Genomic DNA, 17,449 nt, shown 5'->3' with positions numbered 1-17,449 from the left:
CGTGGTTCCGGGGCCCTGGGATCGAGCTCTGCATTGGGTTCCCTGCTCTGTGGGAGGCCTGCTTCTCCCTCTCTCAGTATCCCCTGCCTTTGTTCCTTCTCTCGCTGTCTCTCTGTCAAATAAATAAATAGAATATTTTAAAAAAAGAAAAAGAGGGTAATTGACTAAATAAATATAAGGTCAGTGCAGTGGCTGTTACTACTAATTCTACTACTGGAATTGAAAAGCTGGAAAAATATTCTCTCCCTGGGGTAATATATTCAGATACTCATTGCCCCATTGTGCATCGTTAGTTAGGTTTGTTTTTGTATGTTGTTTTTGCCTCTTCTCTGTGTTTCTGTAGTGCCCTCCATAACTACTTTTTCAGAAGAAGTAGTCGTTAACATATTACTCCTCCTAAATCTTGGACTTTTATGAAATAACTCTAGTTTTCTTTTCAGTGTTTGTTACAATAAACTTTGCATGATTTCTTGAGTGTACAATCCCATCTCATGCTCTTTACATGTTACCCTCAGCTCTCTTTCCCTGCGCTTTATGACTGTAGTCCTTTTGTGCTTCCACAGTGCTCTTATGTTTTACTTAGTCCTTAATTCATTTTGTTACCTAAATCTAGCAATTAAAAGGTTAATAAATCCAGAGGCACCTGGGTGGCTCAGTGGGTTAAAGCCTTTGCCTTCGGCTGAGGTCATGGTCCCAGGGATCCTCGTGGGGAGCCTGCTTCCCTTCTTCTTTCTCTGGCTGCCTCTCTGCCTTCTTGTGATCTCTGTCTCTCTGTCAGATAAATAAATAAAATCTTTAAAAAAAAAAAAAAGGGTTAATAAATCTGTAATGCAAAGTGTGTTTGAACTCAGATGTGTTCCAAATAGAAATAATATGTAAAGCTGGTATTTGATGTTTATGGACACTTCATATGTAGGTATTTGATCATTTTTCTTTGCACCAGAGGCAAACCTTTTTAATGATTACTAGTATAATACATGCTAACTTGAGTGACTGTCACAGTATAATCTGTGCTGTCTTACATGCCAGGATTTTTCAGCGTCAGCATCATTATTGCTGTTTTGGGCTTGATAATTCTGTGTTGTGGGCAGACTGTCCTGGGCTTTATTAGCAGCATCTCTGGCTTCTGTCTACTAGACTACAGTAGCACAGACAATTACCTCCTTCCAGGTAGCCCTTGGAAGGCAAGATTGTCCCCCTGGTGGAGATAAACTGACTCATGTCTCATGCTACAATAAGTCAAGACTTGATTGTCTTGATTAACTATATAGTTTGGTTTAAAAAGCTAATATACTGGATGTTTCTTATTTTATAGGTTGCTGTTATAATGGAAAAGAAATTTATTTGTTAAGATTTTTAAAATTTATTTATTTGAGAGAGAGACAGAGGGAACATGAGCAAGGGGAGGAGCACAGGGAGAGAGAGAAGCCTATTCCCTGCCAAATGGGGAGCCTGACATTGGGCTTGATCCCAAGACCCCTTGATCACAACCTGAGCCAAAGGCAGAAGCTAACTGACTGAGCCACCCAGGAGCCCCAAGAATTTTCAGATATAGTCCATAAATACTATTGAGAAAAGATGAATTAGATTGTAAGGAAGTAAATAATATAAAGAAAGGATATTGACATACAGTTCATGTTTACAAACAATATTTAACAGTTTCAGTCTGATTTAAAAAGCTCTAAGCTTTGAGAATAGGAATGTGATTTGAAATATACTTTTAATTTGATATAACTTAGTATAAATTTTCTTTGAAAATATTCTTAACCTATCAGATTTCATATTTTAATCTTTCTAAAAAACTAATTTTTGTTATAATTTTTGTTATTTGAACAAGGACAACAGCCTTTTTCTAATGTTAGAAATTTCATAGATGTGAGCACATTTTAAGAGAAAACTAATCACTCTAAAGTAGATTGTTATTCTTTTAATATTGGTATGCCTACAAAATATTCTTAATTATCACAAAAGTAGGAAAAAGTACTGGTGAAGCTTTTGGTTCTGCATGTTTTTATCTGCCATCAGTATAGCTTTGACTTTAAAAGATTTTATTTATTCATTTATTTGTCAGAGAGAGAGAGAGAGAGCGTGCGCGCAAGAGCAAGAGCGCGTGCACAGGCCAGCAGAGTGGCAGGCAGAGGCGGAGAGAGAAGCAGGCTCTCTGCCAAGCAAGGAGCCCGATGCGGGACTCGATCCCAGAACGCTGGGATCATGACCTGAGCCAAAGGCAGCGGCTTAACCGCCACCCAGGTGTCCCAGTATAGCTTTGACTTTGAAAATTTTTTTTATATAAAGTAAAAAAGGGCAGGTGCTATATACTTAATAATGTTTAGTATTTTGTTTTGTGGGGCGACTGGGTGGCTCAGTGGTTTAAGCCTCTGCCTTCAGCTCAGGTCATGATCTCAGGGTCCTGGGATCGAGCCCCACATCGGGCTCTCTGCTCAGCGGGGAGCCTGCTTCCCCCTCTCTCTGCCTGCCTTCTGCCTACTTGTGATCTTTCTCTGTCTATCAAATAAATAAATAAATAAAAATCTTTTAAAAAAAAAAGTATTTTGTTTTGTAAATGATGAAGTCTAAAAGTTACTTACTGATTTGATACAGATTTGGATTGCATTTCACCACTACTTGCATTTCTCTTATTAACTTAGGGCTGGTTAGAGTCCAGCCAGGGCTCTTCTAACAAGTTGAGTTTGGGTTTCTCCAGTAAGGAGTACCCTCTCTATAATTTAAAATATTTAAGATGGCTTTTTATTATGCCAGTTATGTAGCTAGTGCTAATTACTTTATTTGTATATGGATATCTGAGCTCATATTAATAACTCTCAGGATATTTGGCAAGTATTATAATTGACTAGACAGAAAACGTGAATTAAAACTAATTTTTAAAACCTGTTTCAAATTCTGTATTCACTGTTGTTAAGGAGTTGATTTATTGGTGGACCAGCCATTTACCCTTGACATCTTGACATCTCTAGTGGAGCTAACACGCTTTGAGACTTTAACTCCACGGTTTTCAGCTACTGTTCCTCCATGCTGGGTAGAAGTTCAACAAGAACAGCAGCAAAGGAGGCATCCTCAACACTTGCATCAGCAACACCATGGAGATGCTGCTCAGCATACTAGAACTTGGAAACTACAGACTGACGGGTAAGATATTCTTCTAAGGTATTTGATTTTAAGTCCATGTTATGTATTTGTTAGAAACAATGTAGAGTTCTTAGATATAGTATTGTTTCTCTTAACTTTGCATATTAATAACTTCCTTTGTCACCTCAATTTTGGAGATTTCTGTATTCTTAGTTGTAGGATAAAATAGAATAACCTGCCATTGCAGTTAGTTTGGGCATTCAGCCCACAGGTTCATTTAACAGACGTTTATTTATTTATTCTTATTTTTATTTTAAAAATTTAAATTGAATTAATATAGAGTGTTATTAATTTCAGAGGTCGAGTTCAGTGATTCCTCAGTCTTCTATGATAGCAGTGCTTATCACATCACATGCCCTCCTTAATGTCCATCCCCTAATTATCACACCCCCCTATTTTGTTGTTGTTGTTTTTTAAGATTTTATTTATTTATTTGATAGAGAGCGAGAGTACAGGTAGGGGGATCGGCAGACAGAGGGAGGAGCAGGTGACCTCCTGAGGGAAGAGCCCAATGTGGGACTCAATCCCAGAACCCTGAAATCATGACCTGAGCCGAAAGTAGACGCTTAACTGCTGAGCCACCCAGGCGTTCCTAGTTGTTTGTTTGTTTGTTTTTTAAAAGGTTTTATTTATTTGATAGAGAGAAAGCATAAGCAGAGAGAGAAGCAGGCTCCACACTGAGCAGGGAGCCAAATGTGGGGTTCAACTCCAGGACCCTGGAATCATGATCTGAGCTGAAGGCAGACACTTAACTGAGCCAACCAGGCACCCCTTTACAGATATTTAAATAGTGGTTTTGTGCAGGCGCCTGTAGGCACTAGTAATATAGCTGTCACTGGAATTTACAATATTTTGGGGATAGACAGTAAGCCAATATGCCACGTAGTCATAAAAGTTATGAAATATGATAAAACAATATGGTGTCAGAGTAGTTGCTGGGTATGTACCTGTGTGCAAGGGTGAGACAGAGAGAAAATGTGTATGATACTTCTAAGATTTTATTTATTTATTTGAGAGAGAGAGAAAGAGAGCAAGCATGAGCATGGGTAGGGGCAGAGGGAGAAGCAGACTCCCTGCTGAGCAAGGAGCCTGACACGGGGCTCCATCCTAAGACCTGGGGATCACACCTGAGCCAAAAGCAGATGCTTAACCGACTGAACCACCCAGATGCCCCAGTATGGTACTTTCTCTGTAAGGGCCAGGAAGACCTCCATGAAGACATTAATTCTGAGGTAATAATAAGTACAAAGATCCTGAGGAGGATGTTGTATGATTTCTGGTGAGAGCAAGAAAACCAGTGTTGCCGGAGTGGGTAAGGCTAGGGGAGAGTGGGAGGAGGCCAGGTCAAAAGAGGTAGCTGGTCACCAGAAGACAAGTGTCTTTATAGGCCATAGTGAGATTTTTTTGTGGTATAAGATTAGGAAAATATTAAAGGGTTTTGGATACAGGAATAATTTTATATATTAGAAGGCTACGGTAGGACTACTGTGATGACAATAGATGATGAGTGGTTGTGTGTGTTGGAGGACAGTGATAGAAGTGAGGGTTCTAGTTTGGATACTATTACAGTTTATTGATGATAGTTTGGACTGTGCTGTCAGTTGTTAGAGGTAGTGAAAAGAGTGGTCAGATTTTGGATGTAATTTGGAGAAGAAAGAATAGTATATGCTGATGTATTGAACATCTGGCGTGAGAAGAGTCAAGGATGACTAAGGTTTTGGATTGAGCTGACTGAAAAAAACAAGAGTTTCTGTTTACTGAGATGGGAGTGGGCAATTAAGTTTGGCTTATGATAAATTGGAGATGTCTGGTAGACTTTTTTTTTTTTTTAAGATTTTATTTATTCATTTGACAGAGATCACAAGCAGGCGGGGGGGGGGCGGGAATCAGGCTCCCCACTGAGCAGAGAACCCGACGTGGGGCTTAGTCCCAGGACCCTGGGATCACGACCCAGGACCCTGGGATCACGACCCGAACCAAAGGCAGAGGCTTTAACCCACTGAGCCACCCGGGTGCCCCTCTGGTAGACATGTTTTTTTTTTTATTTAAAGATTTTATTTATTTATTTGACAGATCACAAGAAGGCAGAGAGGCAGGCAGAGAGAGAGGAAGGAAAGCAGGCTCCCTGTTGAGCAGGGAGCCCAATGCTGGGCTGATCCTGGGATCATGGGATCATGACCTGAGCTGCAGGCAGAGGCTCCAACCCACTGAGCCGCCCAGGTGCCCTGGTAGACATGTTTTAAAGAGATTTTATTTATTCATTTGATAGAGATGGCAAGACCAGGAAAACAAGCAGGGGGAGTTGGAGAGGGAAAGCACGCTTCCCACTGAGCAGGGAGTCTGATGCAGGGCTGGATCCCAGAACCCTGGGATCACCACCCGAGCTGAAGGCAGATGCCCAGCGACTGACCACCCAGGCACCCTGTCTGGTAGACATTTGAATGAGTCTGGAAATTAGTGGAGTATGGTTTGGAGATTTTTATTTTTCTACCTTTCTATAGAATTTAAAATCAGAATAGACATGTTTAAGAAATAGAAGTTCTTACTTTAAAATGCGGATTCCTAGGATCCCACTCATAGATTTGGGCTAGGGCTCAGGAATCTGCAGATAATCACGCTAATAGTCCCTAGTATCAGGCACAGCATTTATTGGAACGTTCAGTTCCCGAGGTAGATTTCTAAGGTAAGATCAGTTATTGCCCTAAGTTTAACCTCTCTTTTGGAAGCTGATCCCATTGAGAAGCATTGAATTTTGTAGGAGGCTACAAATCAGAGTATGAAATGTATTATTAAGGATAATGTGGTTTTGGCCAAAGAAAGACTTTTGCTTTATTTAGCATTTTCCCCCTTATTTGACAGCAACAGCTGGGATGAGCATGTATTTGAATTGGTTCTACCTAAAGCTTGTATGGTTGGACACGTGGACTTCAAATTTGTTTTGAACTCAAACATCACCAATATTCCACAGATACAAGTGACACTGCTGAAAAATAAAGCTCCGGGCTTAGGGAAAGTCAATGGTAAGAATGAATCAAAATTTATATTTGAAGATTTTGCAATTGATTTCTTTAAAAAACTAATTTTCCAACTTGACTGTCTAGGTTTCATGTCCCTCCCTTGCCTCCCCCTCCTCTCCGCTTTCTCCTCCACCCTTCTACTTCTTTGCTCTACTTTTGGTAGTTTTACTTAGAAGAGTTAATTCTAGAGTATGTTAGAGGTTTTAGTAGCTCAGTATTATATAGAATTGCATAAACTGGAGTAATTTAATTTTGTTATTTAGGAAATTCCGTTGGTTCTCTTTTGAATTAGTTTCACTGTCGTCATTCCTAGACATACACATTTTCTTCCTAAGAAGTTCTCCTAAGCAGAGACTTGACTGGGAAAAGAACTGTGTTAATGGAAGTCACATATTCTTTTAAGATCATTGGTAAAACCCAGCCTTTCATGTAGTACAGAAACACACCCAGAAATACACCCAACTTTATTTACTTTTCTTACAAGTTCAGAATTTGATAATACTGAGTTATTTAAATAGATTGTATACATTTAGTATGTTGCGAACTAGACATACTCATCAGTGTTTTCTCCTTAAGAGTTTAATTTAAAAGGCTGGGGATAACTTCAGAGTAAAATGGCTGCTTTATATCAGGGAATAGAAACAGTGAAACCTGAAAAATTTCTTGTTTTCACAATACAGTTATATGTGTTTGTGTATATGTGTGTGTTTGTGTGTGTGGTCCATTCTTTTGAATCATGGCAGATTCTGATTTAATTGGGCCTAGGGCTTAGACATTGGTATTTTAAAAATTTTGCAGGTGCTAATTATACTTTGCAGCCTAGGGTACGAACTTTTAGTTTAGTTGCCAGCAAATTATTTCTCAGTTGAATATTTAGTACCATTTAAAGAGAGAGGAGTATATGAAATGATTAAAGGAATCTAATTTTTTTTTCTTCTTCTGACAACCATTTTGTAGCATCTATGATAAAAATCACAGTAGTTCCCAATTTAACAAAATTTTAGAATTTCAGGCACATAAATTATTGATATTAAGCAAAATTAAGTTTACTAATATTTTTATCCTCTAGAAACAGCAGTAGATAGGCAGATCACCTTTCCTTTGTCTCCAGCTCTTAACATTGAAGTGGAACAAAATGGGAAACCGTCCCTGGTTGATTTGAATGAAGAAATGCAGCACATGGATGTAGAGGAATCACAGTGTGAGTTAAATTATAGAGCTGTTGTCCATGACAGTAAAAGGAGTAGTGATCCAAATGCATCATGTTGGGCAGAGATTTCCTTATGGCTTGCAAAAACTTGGTTTTAAAAACACAATTAAAAAATAACCTATAATTCTGCTTTGGCAATATGCTTTAACTTTCAGCTCATCTTTCTGAACACAGCTGCGCTAATACTCGCATTCTTTTTTTTTTAATATCTTGGGATTTAAAATCATGTCATGGTTTTATATTTTTTGATGATCAAGGTGAATGTAAATAATATGGGAATGGAAAGCAACATATATCAGATATTTGAAAATATATAGACCTTTGATTATAGTTCTTAGTATGATAGTGAATTCTTATTTGAACACATTCTAAGTATGATATTTTGTGTGGTTGTATGGGATGGATATTTGCTTATTTCATATTTTTAAATTATAAACTAATTTAAAAGAAAATATGTATTTTTTTCTTTTTAGGTCTTAGATTATGTCCATTTTTAGAAGATCATAAAGAGGATATTCTGTGTGGACCAGTATGGCTTGCTAGTGGCCTTGATCTGTCAGGGCATGCTGGGATGTTGACATTAACAAGCCCCAAACTTGTTAAAGGTAAAGTAAAGTATTTTACAAAAGCAGAATAAATAATACCACAATTAGAAAAATAGATTTTTTTGTTTCAAACTGATCTCAGAAAAGTAAGATTTTATTTTGTTTGGGACTTGCATGAACAGTTCCATTAGTGTCCTGGTAGCTGAGTTCATTTCCTCTCAGAAGTGACCGCATTTTTATGTGAAACTTCTCATACTACTTGCTGTGTTTTGGAGGTCTTGGGGCTTTTTTGAGAAGGCAATAAAAAAAATGAATATATAATAACTTAATGTGAAATCACAGAGCTTTTTTGAACCAGCTGACATGTTCTGGCATGGTTGGTTGGCTTTCCCGTCAACTTAAAGTCCTGTGTCTTTAGTTGTATATTGTTAGAATATTTTCTCTTAAGAGGGTTTTTATAGAAGAGTTTTCATAATATCAAATGTAAGTATTAGAGTGTCTAACATAAACACATTATAATTAATGTATAAAAATAATAGGCTATTATGTAGAGGATTGCTATCGCAGTAGTAGGACTTTTATATATCAGCTTTTGTATCCCCCAGGGTAAATTTAAAAAGCCAACAAATGAAACACCTAGTTCCATTATTGAAGTTATTTTGGAGGTGGGTGGGATGTGCAGTTCTTCCTCAAACCAGGAAAATACCTGACCACCCTTATAACAATTATTTTAATTTGTATATATTCCCTTCATATTATGTCCACATTTACGTATTTACCTTTAGTTGCAGACATATGTACAAGTTTTATTGTGTTCTCTTGACTACACCTCATTCATTTATTAAGTTTATGAGATCCTTTAGTATGTTATGCTGCTTACTGGGGTATAGAAGTCAGCAAGATAAATAAAATTTCTCATATTGCTGAAAGTATAAGTTACTTTTGTTGAATGAGAATGTGAAACTTAAATTTGTATATGAAAATAATGATGTTGGTTTTGACAAAGTGGAGGGTGCAAATAAAGGGCATGCATTTCCAAAGACTCAGTTTAAACGTATTAATTTTTCTAGCATTTACCAAGAATGATTTTTTTTTCTTACCAAATTCTTCAAAAATCTTTGGAACCGGAGAAAATGATGGCTAAATTTTTAGACAAAAAGGATGATATGGATCAAACAAGTTTGGAAAAAGAAAGCAGAGAGAGAGGGTCTTGTCAGGTAGTAGAGCATAGAAAAATAATACAGCAATAAGGAGAGTATAACAGTGCAATGCTAGCACAGTAGGCTGGCCAGTCACTGGGCAACAACAAAGGTAGCGTTTAGAATTAGAGAAAGATTTAATACCTGCAAGGTACCAATAGGCTGATGGTTTACTGGTAAGTGTGTTAATTTGAGGGTATTTTTATAGTATATTTTACTTACGGATTGTGTGGTATGATCTTATTTTAGTTAAAAGAAAACAAAATGTTCTGGTGGTAATAACCAGTATTTATTGAGTGCTGTCTTTGAGTCGGGCACACTTGTGTGTTAGTTGTCTTTGAGGTAGTTTCTGTTATTACTCCCATTTTACATTTGAAAGAACCAAACCACAGGAGATTGATTTGTCACATGCTGATAAATGGCAGATCCCTTATTCAAATCCAGGTAGTGACTCCATAGCCTGTGCTTTGTCTTCTGTTAATATCACAGTGCTTACGTACGCGTGTGTGCGAATATATGTGTGCATGCATAAAAAAACTAGATGGATTCACATGATGGTACCATTATTAGCTACAGATAGTGCCTTAAAGATAGTTTTTTTGTGTCTGTTTTTCTGTAGTTCACAAAATATCTGTTATAAAAACGAATAATTTCATTGGGGGAAAATATGCCAAATGTTTGTAACTATTAGTCAGAATTTTCTGTCTTACGGTGTTTGTACAACTCCTTTGCTTTTTGTTCTTTTGCTGCCAACATATGAAGGTTATTCAGTGATTATACTCAAACGGTATAATTTGAAAATCCCAATCAAGCGTAAAATTTCTTGTGGAATTAACTTGCTCTATGAAGATGAAAAACTGTTTGGTCTTTTGGTGATTAAGTTATTTTTCCCATTCTGTGCTGCTCCTCAGGTATGGCAGGAGGAAAATATCGTTCCTTTTTAATCCACGTCAAGGCAGTGAATGAAAGAGGAACAGATGAGATCTGTAATGGTGGCATACGCCCTGTAGTAAGACTTCCATCCCTAAAACACCAGAGTAACAAGGGTTATTCACTTGCTTCACTCCTGGCAAAAGTCGCAGCAGGCAAGGTATGAAGCTTTGTCATTTTGAACCACAACAATGCTGTTACAAACATTATGGAGAAGATTTGACACGCAATTGGAAGTAGTATGACCCTTCATTGATTTTTCAGTAGACACTTGGTTTTGTTCATAATTTTTCTTTCCAGTGATTTTAAAAGTGTAATTAAGAATGTATTTCCCATTAACTGCAAGCAAATGTTTATAAAGTTATACTTAGGAGAGAGTAATTGTTAGCAGATACTTCACTTTATAATTATTTTAGGCCATAATATTTATTTAGGTTTTAGAGTCTATGTCTGTGTCTTTTACTGGTAACTCACCACCTTTTTTTTATGTTTTTTTTTTTTTTTTAAATTTGGGAGAATGCAGGAAGGGAAGCTGGGGAATAATGTTAGAGATAAATTCTAATTCCAGCGTTGATTTTCTACAAGTAGCTGTGTACCATGCAGTCTCTGCATAATTGTCTGATCTTGGATTTTCCTGAACTCTGGAGATTTTTGTTTCTCTATCATCATTATAAGCAACAATAGCAATATCAGTAACACCAATCATCTTATATTTGTATAGGTCTTCCAATTTTTCAAGGACTTCTGTGTACTTTATCTGATTTAATCCTCAAAATAACTCTGAGGTAGGCAGAGCAGGTGCTACTATTGTCTCCATTTTTCATACTGAAAGTGAGTGAACCTTAGAGATTGGGGAACAGTCATATTTCATATTGCTTATAAGTGTTGTGGCTGGGACTTGGTCTCAGGACTTTGGCTTTCTAATCTTTAATTATTGGGTTATTGCCTTTAAAACAGTGACTTTGTTTTTTCCCCCGTTATAGTCTGGGGGAAGTTAGTCATTTACTGAATATGAGGGTAAAAGCTGTCATTTTAATTTGATATATATGTTTTGATAGTCATAATTCAGTTATTTTCTTTTTAAAGAACTTTAAATAGTAAATACTTTTTTAGTTTCATTTGTTTTTTCATTGAGTTATTTGATTTTATATGTTTAGGAAAAATCATCTAATGTTAAGAATGAAAATGCAGGTGGTGCCCGCAAATCTGAGAACCTCCGGGGCTGTGACTTACTGCAAGAGGTCTCAGTCACCATTCGAAGATTTAAGAAAACTTCAATTTCTAAAGAAAGGTAACCTCATTTCTTTCTCCTACTATTCTTATAGTCATAAATGTATGAAGGAAGAATTCTAGTAAATACACATGCATGAAATTTTTTAAGTCTTGAAAATTTTTGTTTGCTTTTCATTTTATTTAAAGTACTTGTAATCTCAGTGAAGGTATGAATTACCTTTCTACTTGATTGGTTTATCCCTGGTATATGTACAGTGCTTTGGAGTGTACCAGGAATATTGTATTCGTACAAATTGTATTTATATAAATAATGGTATTTGTAGAACAAGGAAAGGAATATAATTTGAAGTTTTATTCACTCTTTGTCAGAATATGTTATTAAACTTAATTTCTTTTTTTTTTTAAGATTTTATTTATCAGAGGGAAAGTGCACATTGCGGGGTGGTGGGGGAGAGGCAGAAGGAGAAGTAGGCTCCCTGCTGAGCAGGGAGCCCCTTGTAGGACTTGATCCCAGGATCCTGGGATCATGGCCGGAGCCAAAGGCAGACGCTTAACTAGCTCTGAGCCACCTAGGCACCGCGAACTTAATTTCTTTTAAAACTTTGTCTAAACCAAGTATTGCTTATGTGCTCTTTTAAATCTTCTAATACCATAAGATTATGAGATTAACATGCCATTGTAATATTTAATTTTCAAAAATAATATTTTTAATTATGATAGTCATGATTCACAATAAAACATATGACCAACCAGGTTGTAATAGCTTTAGTCTAACTGTTCTAGTTTGGTTGTTAATGTATTTATATTTTCTTTTTTTAGAGTGCAACGATGTGCTATGTTACAGTTTTCAGAATTTCATGAGAAGCTTCTTAACACTCTTTGTAGAAAAGCAGATGATGGCCAAATCACAGAGCATGCCCAGAGCCTTGTGTTGGATACCCTTTGTTGGTTAGCTGGAGTACATTCGAATGGACCTGGAAGGTTAATAATTAAGATTTTACTTACCACAGATGATTGTCCTCTGGATGTTATAAATAGAAGTTCAAGATGAGTCTGAGTGTCTGCTATTGTTTTGCAGTTCCAAAGAGGGAAACGAGAGCCTGCTTTCAAAAACACGAAAATGTCTTTCTGACATCGTGCGTGTCTGCTTCTTTGAGGCAGGACGAAGCATAGCCCATAAGTGTGCCCGATTTCTAGCCTTGTGCATTAGGTTGGTGTTTTTTTTGTTGTTGTTGGAAGTCCAGTTTGAAGGTGCACTTGTAGTTCGGCAGGTGATGACTGTGTCTGTAGTGTAATTTGCTACTTGTTGAATGAATCTGTAATAAGAGGATTTTTAAAAGTTGATAAGGGTATTGAGATTCTAAGGAAGAATTTAAGGTTTTTAGGAGAAAATGTCATATTGTATAAGTTTTGTTTTTTTTTAAGATTTTTAAAAAGATTTTATTTATTAATATCTTTATTTAGAGAGAAGCATCCATGAGTGGGGGAAGGGACAAAGGGAGAGGGAGAGAGAGAATCTAAAGCAGACTCCCTGCTAAGTGCAGAGCCTGATGAAGGGCTTGATCTCACCACCCTGATATCATTAACTGAGCTGAAATCAAGAGTTGAATGCTTAACTGACAGCCATCCAGGCACCCCTTAATGAAAGTAGTCTAAATAGGCTTCTTTGCCTATTAGTAGTAGTTTGGGGAGTGTGATAAAGGGAGCCCTTCCTTCGGTTTTATTTTTATCTTCCCTATTTGTCTTTGGATTCTTGTCCTAAGGCCCTCTTCCCTCTTACATGACAGTCTTACAAGGCTTATTTGTAATATCGTGCAGACCTTTTTTCTAGATCCTGAGACTTAAACCATCTAGTAAATGTTTAAAAAACTGATAATTAGTGTTGAGTATATGTACTTATTAGCCCTTTTTTGGTTAAGAAAACCTTTACAAAGATCCTTAGTATAATCAGTCTCTGTTATCTTTCTGTGTGTATATAGAGCTTTAGGGCAAATTTTTCTTGTACTCTCTTTGAATACATTTTAAAGGGTTTTCTTAGCTACTACTACACCATGTTTAGGATTGACTTTATATATTGAGTGATATATTCACATTTTTTTTTTTAAATTTTTTCAGTAATGGCAAATGTGACCCATGTCAACCAGGATTTGGATCTGTTCTGTTGAAGGCCTTACTTGATAATATGTCATTTTTACCCGCAGCAGCAACTGGTGGTATGTGAAATTAGTTTAATCACAAATAGCAGTAGTCATAGGAAATATCTCACAATATATTCAGCATTATTTACTAAGTATTTTTTTCCTTGGTTATTCTCCTTTTTTCTAAGGAGTTAATAAATTGTGATTTATCAGATGGGCAGATATTCTGTTCAGTAGTACTGCTTGGAAAAAGTGGGAGAGTTAAGTAAATAGCAAGTCCTCTTACTCATATATTTTCTATATTTCATTAAAATTATTGAGCTGTTTGTTCACTGACTGACTATAGATCAGATACCATACATTTGTTAAAATTCCAGCAAGTGCCAGAGAGATGACATAAGTAGAATGCTCCATGCATGTATTATGTGTGATTGGTAGGCACTTTAGCAAACTAGAACTCTCAAGAAGGGGCCAGTAGGTTTTTTCAGCACCTGAAGACTATAGAAATAGCATTCAAGAGTGAATGTGGTATTAAATAAAAGGAAGGAATGTAGTTATCAAGTAGCGCTTTACGAAGTAGTCCCCTAAAATAGCACATATATGAAGTAATGACTATTTTAAAAATAATTAAAAATATTCTTAATACTGTTTTGTTGTTACTATAAAGAGCTACTAATTTGTCCTTCTTAACTGTTGTTATCTTTCTGTAGACATTTCTTACAGTCTTTTGTTTAACAAATAATGAATTTTATTCAACAAGGATTATATATTTCACAAGGATTTGATCTTTATGGTATTGTAGAAAAAGAGCCTACTCAAAGTTAGTTGATAAATGGTTATTTTAATATCTTAATTTGGATAAAGAATCTGTTTATATTTACCTTGGACATAAATTGGGTGGAGCTATTAACTCTGTGTTATATAGAGTAGAATATTTTGGACCCAATTGCTTACTCTAATAGTCTTGGAATTTAAAATAGTTTTTTTGAGAATATTTTTAGAGGTAGGATGCTTAAATTCTGGGGTGTACTTAGTACTTTGAGATCTCCTATTTTATTAAAGTCTTAAAATACATCATGATGGTCGTCTTTTAACCGTGTTGGTTTGTATCTGACTGGCAGTAGAGCGTAACTATGCTCACTTGCCAGTGTGTTATTTGTACGTCATAGCCATCCATTGTTTTTGAAAATTTCAGTATGAACCAAACAGTATTTCAGGAAGGATGGCTTGGAAGACCTGACACATCTATACTTTTCCGCCTATTCTAAAATGTCCCTCTGAGTCATATCAAGTTACTGAAAACCTAAATGACTAGGTTGACTTATATACTCCTTAAAAATATATATTTCAAATTCTCTATCACTGTCCTCTTAGTGTCCTCTAAGGAATTGGTCCATTCTTTATAAGTTGTTTTGTAAGGGCACTTACTGATAAATATGTAATCTGAAGTTCTTTTAGAGAACAATGAGAAAAAGAAACATTGATTTGTTTTTGTTGTTTTCAGGTTCTGTCTATTGGTATTTTGTCTTACTAAATTATGTTAAAGATGAAGATTTGGCTGGGTGCAGTACATCTTGTGCATCTCTGCTGACTGCTGTGTCCAAACAGTTACAGGACAGACTAACACCATTGGAAGCTTTACTTCAGACAAGGTATTTTCATATACGTAATGACTAACAGTGGGCCTTTCAGGTTATGATACCAGCTTTGCACTGAACTCTCTATGTATTTGCTTGCAAAAATAAATTATGCATTTCCTTTTTCTAAATATTAGCCTAAAGTTTTCTTTCCCTCTATTTTCTCTGAAATAATTCCTTTTAACAGTTTTGAAGATCCTGAAAATGGTTATTCAGAGGGCTAATTATGTTAAAGTACTTAAAAGTGGTATTTCTTCCTAAGAAGAAGCAGTTAAGATAATTTGTTTCTCAGATGAAACCAGAGAGGGAGACAAACCAGAGGAGACTCTTAATCTCAGGAAACAAACTGAGGGTTGCTGGAAGGGAGTGGGGTAGAGGGATGGGGTGGCTGGTGCGGGACATTGGGGAGGGTATGTGCTATGGTGAGAAAAAATTAAAAGGCAAAAAGAAAGATAATTTGTTTCTCTGTTGTTTGAATTTTGTGGTTGGAGTTAGGTAAATCACTTACTGGTCTTAACCAGTATTCTTCATCTGCTGGTTGATTTTTCTAAAACTTTAACATAATGTAATAAATAGCTGAAGGTTAGATTTGAGTTCTTGCCTAATCTTCAGTGTTGGAAGTGTTCTTCTATTTAACATGGTGATTTTTACATCACCATGATCTAAAAGATCACCAAGATGAGAAATCTTGATCTTGATAAAAATTTTACTCAAAGCTGTATTTTCTACTACTACTAGTCCTAGTGTACTGTATTTTCTACCGAGTCTGTGTAATTAATGGTGGAGTTGAGGGAAGGGTGTTTCGTTATCTTTCCCTTGCTTCAATCTGCAGTTGAAGATGTAGTCTTGGTTCATTACCTACCAGTTTATTAGAGTCACATTTGTTGAGTCTCTGGGCCACATCTTTTAGAGTTTAGGTTTCTGCGGGAACACAACTGAAATTCACTGAATTTAGTGATGTAAATCTGGTTAGTGTTTCCTTTTGCCCTGTGTCAAACTTCTTTCAAAACTAAGTAAATAGGTAATTTGTTAATTAGACGGCTGACAGGAAAATTGTTAGGACATTATTTTATTTTTCAGATATGGATTATATAGCTCACCATTTGATCCAGTCCTTTTTGATTTGGAGATGAGCGGTTCTTCTTGTAAAAATATATACAACAGCAGCATTGGTGTCCAGTCAGATGAGATTGATTTGTCAGATGTCCTTTCAGGTAGTAACCTCTTTTCTTAAAGGAATTTCTGAATTTTATATATGTGGTTTAAGCTACCATTGACTTAAGAGATTGTAGTTACTATGTTCTGTCTTTAACAACTACAGTTCTTCAGAACTTAACCTTAACATCTGTGAGTCATGAAACTGCCTTTATTTCATAATTTCTCCCTCAAAAAAAAAAATGAAGTTATTTTTGGAAGGATTGCAAACTTGGTTTTTTGCTTGTTTGTTTTTTTTTTGTCTGTTTCATTGCATGTCAGTATAGCTTTAATGTTCCTAAGAAACATTAACATTTGATATTTTATTGTAGCCTTTTCCGTTTTATTTGGTGTGCCTTTGATGTCCACTAAATCAAAGAATGTTTTATTTCATATTTCAGAAAATAAAATGAGTATGTATTTATTATAATAAGTAAAGATGGAGAAAGAAAAAATTTTCTGTGTCTACTAGCATACTCGGTTAAACTCTGTACAGTGTTACATGTATTCTTGTCTACATTTCTTAAAGAATATGCTTTTAAGATTGAATGTATAATCTTTTCAGGTGCTGTGATTTGGCGTTTATCTATTTTTGTTAATGAAAACAATGACCATTATTTTCTTCCATCTTACTGAACTTACTATAAGTGTTGCCATAAGCCACAATGTTAGGATTTTGGGTAAACATAATAAAATAATTATCACATTAAATATAAGTAAGTTGGGGGAGTTAATTTCGGTTTGTTTGTCCCTCGCTCCCTCCCTCCCTCCCCTTCTTTTCCTTTCTGTTTCCCTCCCTCCCACCTACTTTCCTTCCTTCTTTCCTTCCTTCCTTTCTTTTCTTTTCTTTTCTCTCTCTCTCTTTCTCTCTTTCTTATTTATTTGACAGAGAGAGAGAGACAACCAGAGAGAGAACACAAGCAGAGGGAGAGGGAGCAACAGGCTTCCAGCAGAGCAGGGAGCCTGATGCAGGGCTCAGTCCCAGGACCCTGGGATCATGACCCGAGCTGAAAGTGGACACTTAACGACTGAGCCACTCAGGCACCGCTTCAGTTTCTTTTACTTGAAAGTAAATTATGGGGGCACCTGAGTTGCTCAGTGGGTTAAGCCTTTGCATTTGGTTCAGGTCATGATCTCAGGGTTCTGGGATCGAGCCCCACATTGGGCTATCTGCTCAGTAGGGAGCCTGCTTCCCCTAC

The 17,449-nt window shown here is 36.4% G+C and overlaps 1 protein-coding gene across 10 annotated transcripts in view; it reads left to right on the top strand.

The window, feature by feature from the left end:
- Nucleotides 1-17,449, top strand: part of BIRC6 (baculoviral IAP repeat containing 6) — a 227,322-nt gene that overhangs the window by 69,035 nt on the left and 140,838 nt on the right. For 7 of the 10 annotated variants that reach the window (XR_004287984.1, XM_032353008.1, XM_032353009.1 and 4 more), the window contains exons 12-22: nucleotides 2,922-3,147; nucleotides 6,007-6,167; nucleotides 7,234-7,365; nucleotides 7,848-7,979; nucleotides 10,030-10,208; nucleotides 11,206-11,339; nucleotides 12,101-12,262; nucleotides 12,360-12,491; nucleotides 13,397-13,494; nucleotides 14,924-15,071; nucleotides 16,137-16,270. Coding sequence is in view for 9 of the 10 variants with exons in the window: in XM_032353008.1 (XP_032208899.1) it covers nucleotides 2,922-3,147; nucleotides 6,007-6,167; nucleotides 7,234-7,365; nucleotides 7,848-7,979; nucleotides 10,030-10,208; nucleotides 11,206-11,339; nucleotides 12,101-12,262; nucleotides 12,360-12,491; nucleotides 13,397-13,494; nucleotides 14,924-15,071; nucleotides 16,137-16,270 (1,638 nt within the window). In the remaining variant the exon portion in view is untranslated. The remainder of the gene's footprint in view (nucleotides 1-2,921; nucleotides 3,148-6,006; nucleotides 6,168-7,233; nucleotides 7,366-7,847; nucleotides 7,980-10,029; nucleotides 10,209-11,205; nucleotides 11,340-12,100; nucleotides 12,263-12,359; nucleotides 12,492-13,396; nucleotides 13,495-14,923; nucleotides 15,072-16,136; nucleotides 16,271-17,449) is intronic. The other 3 variants (XM_032353013.1, XM_032353012.1, XM_032353015.1) reach the window with 2 other exon arrangements.

Source organism: Mustela erminea, chromosome 7 (genome assembly GCF_009829155.1).
Source record: "Mustela erminea isolate mMusErm1 chromosome 7, mMusErm1.Pri, whole genome shotgun sequence".
NCBI lineage: Eukaryota > Metazoa > Chordata > Mammalia > Carnivora > Mustelidae > Mustela > Mustela erminea.
The sequence above is the reverse complement of the archived record's forward strand: the minus strand, read 5'-3'. Positions and strand labels throughout refer to the sequence as shown.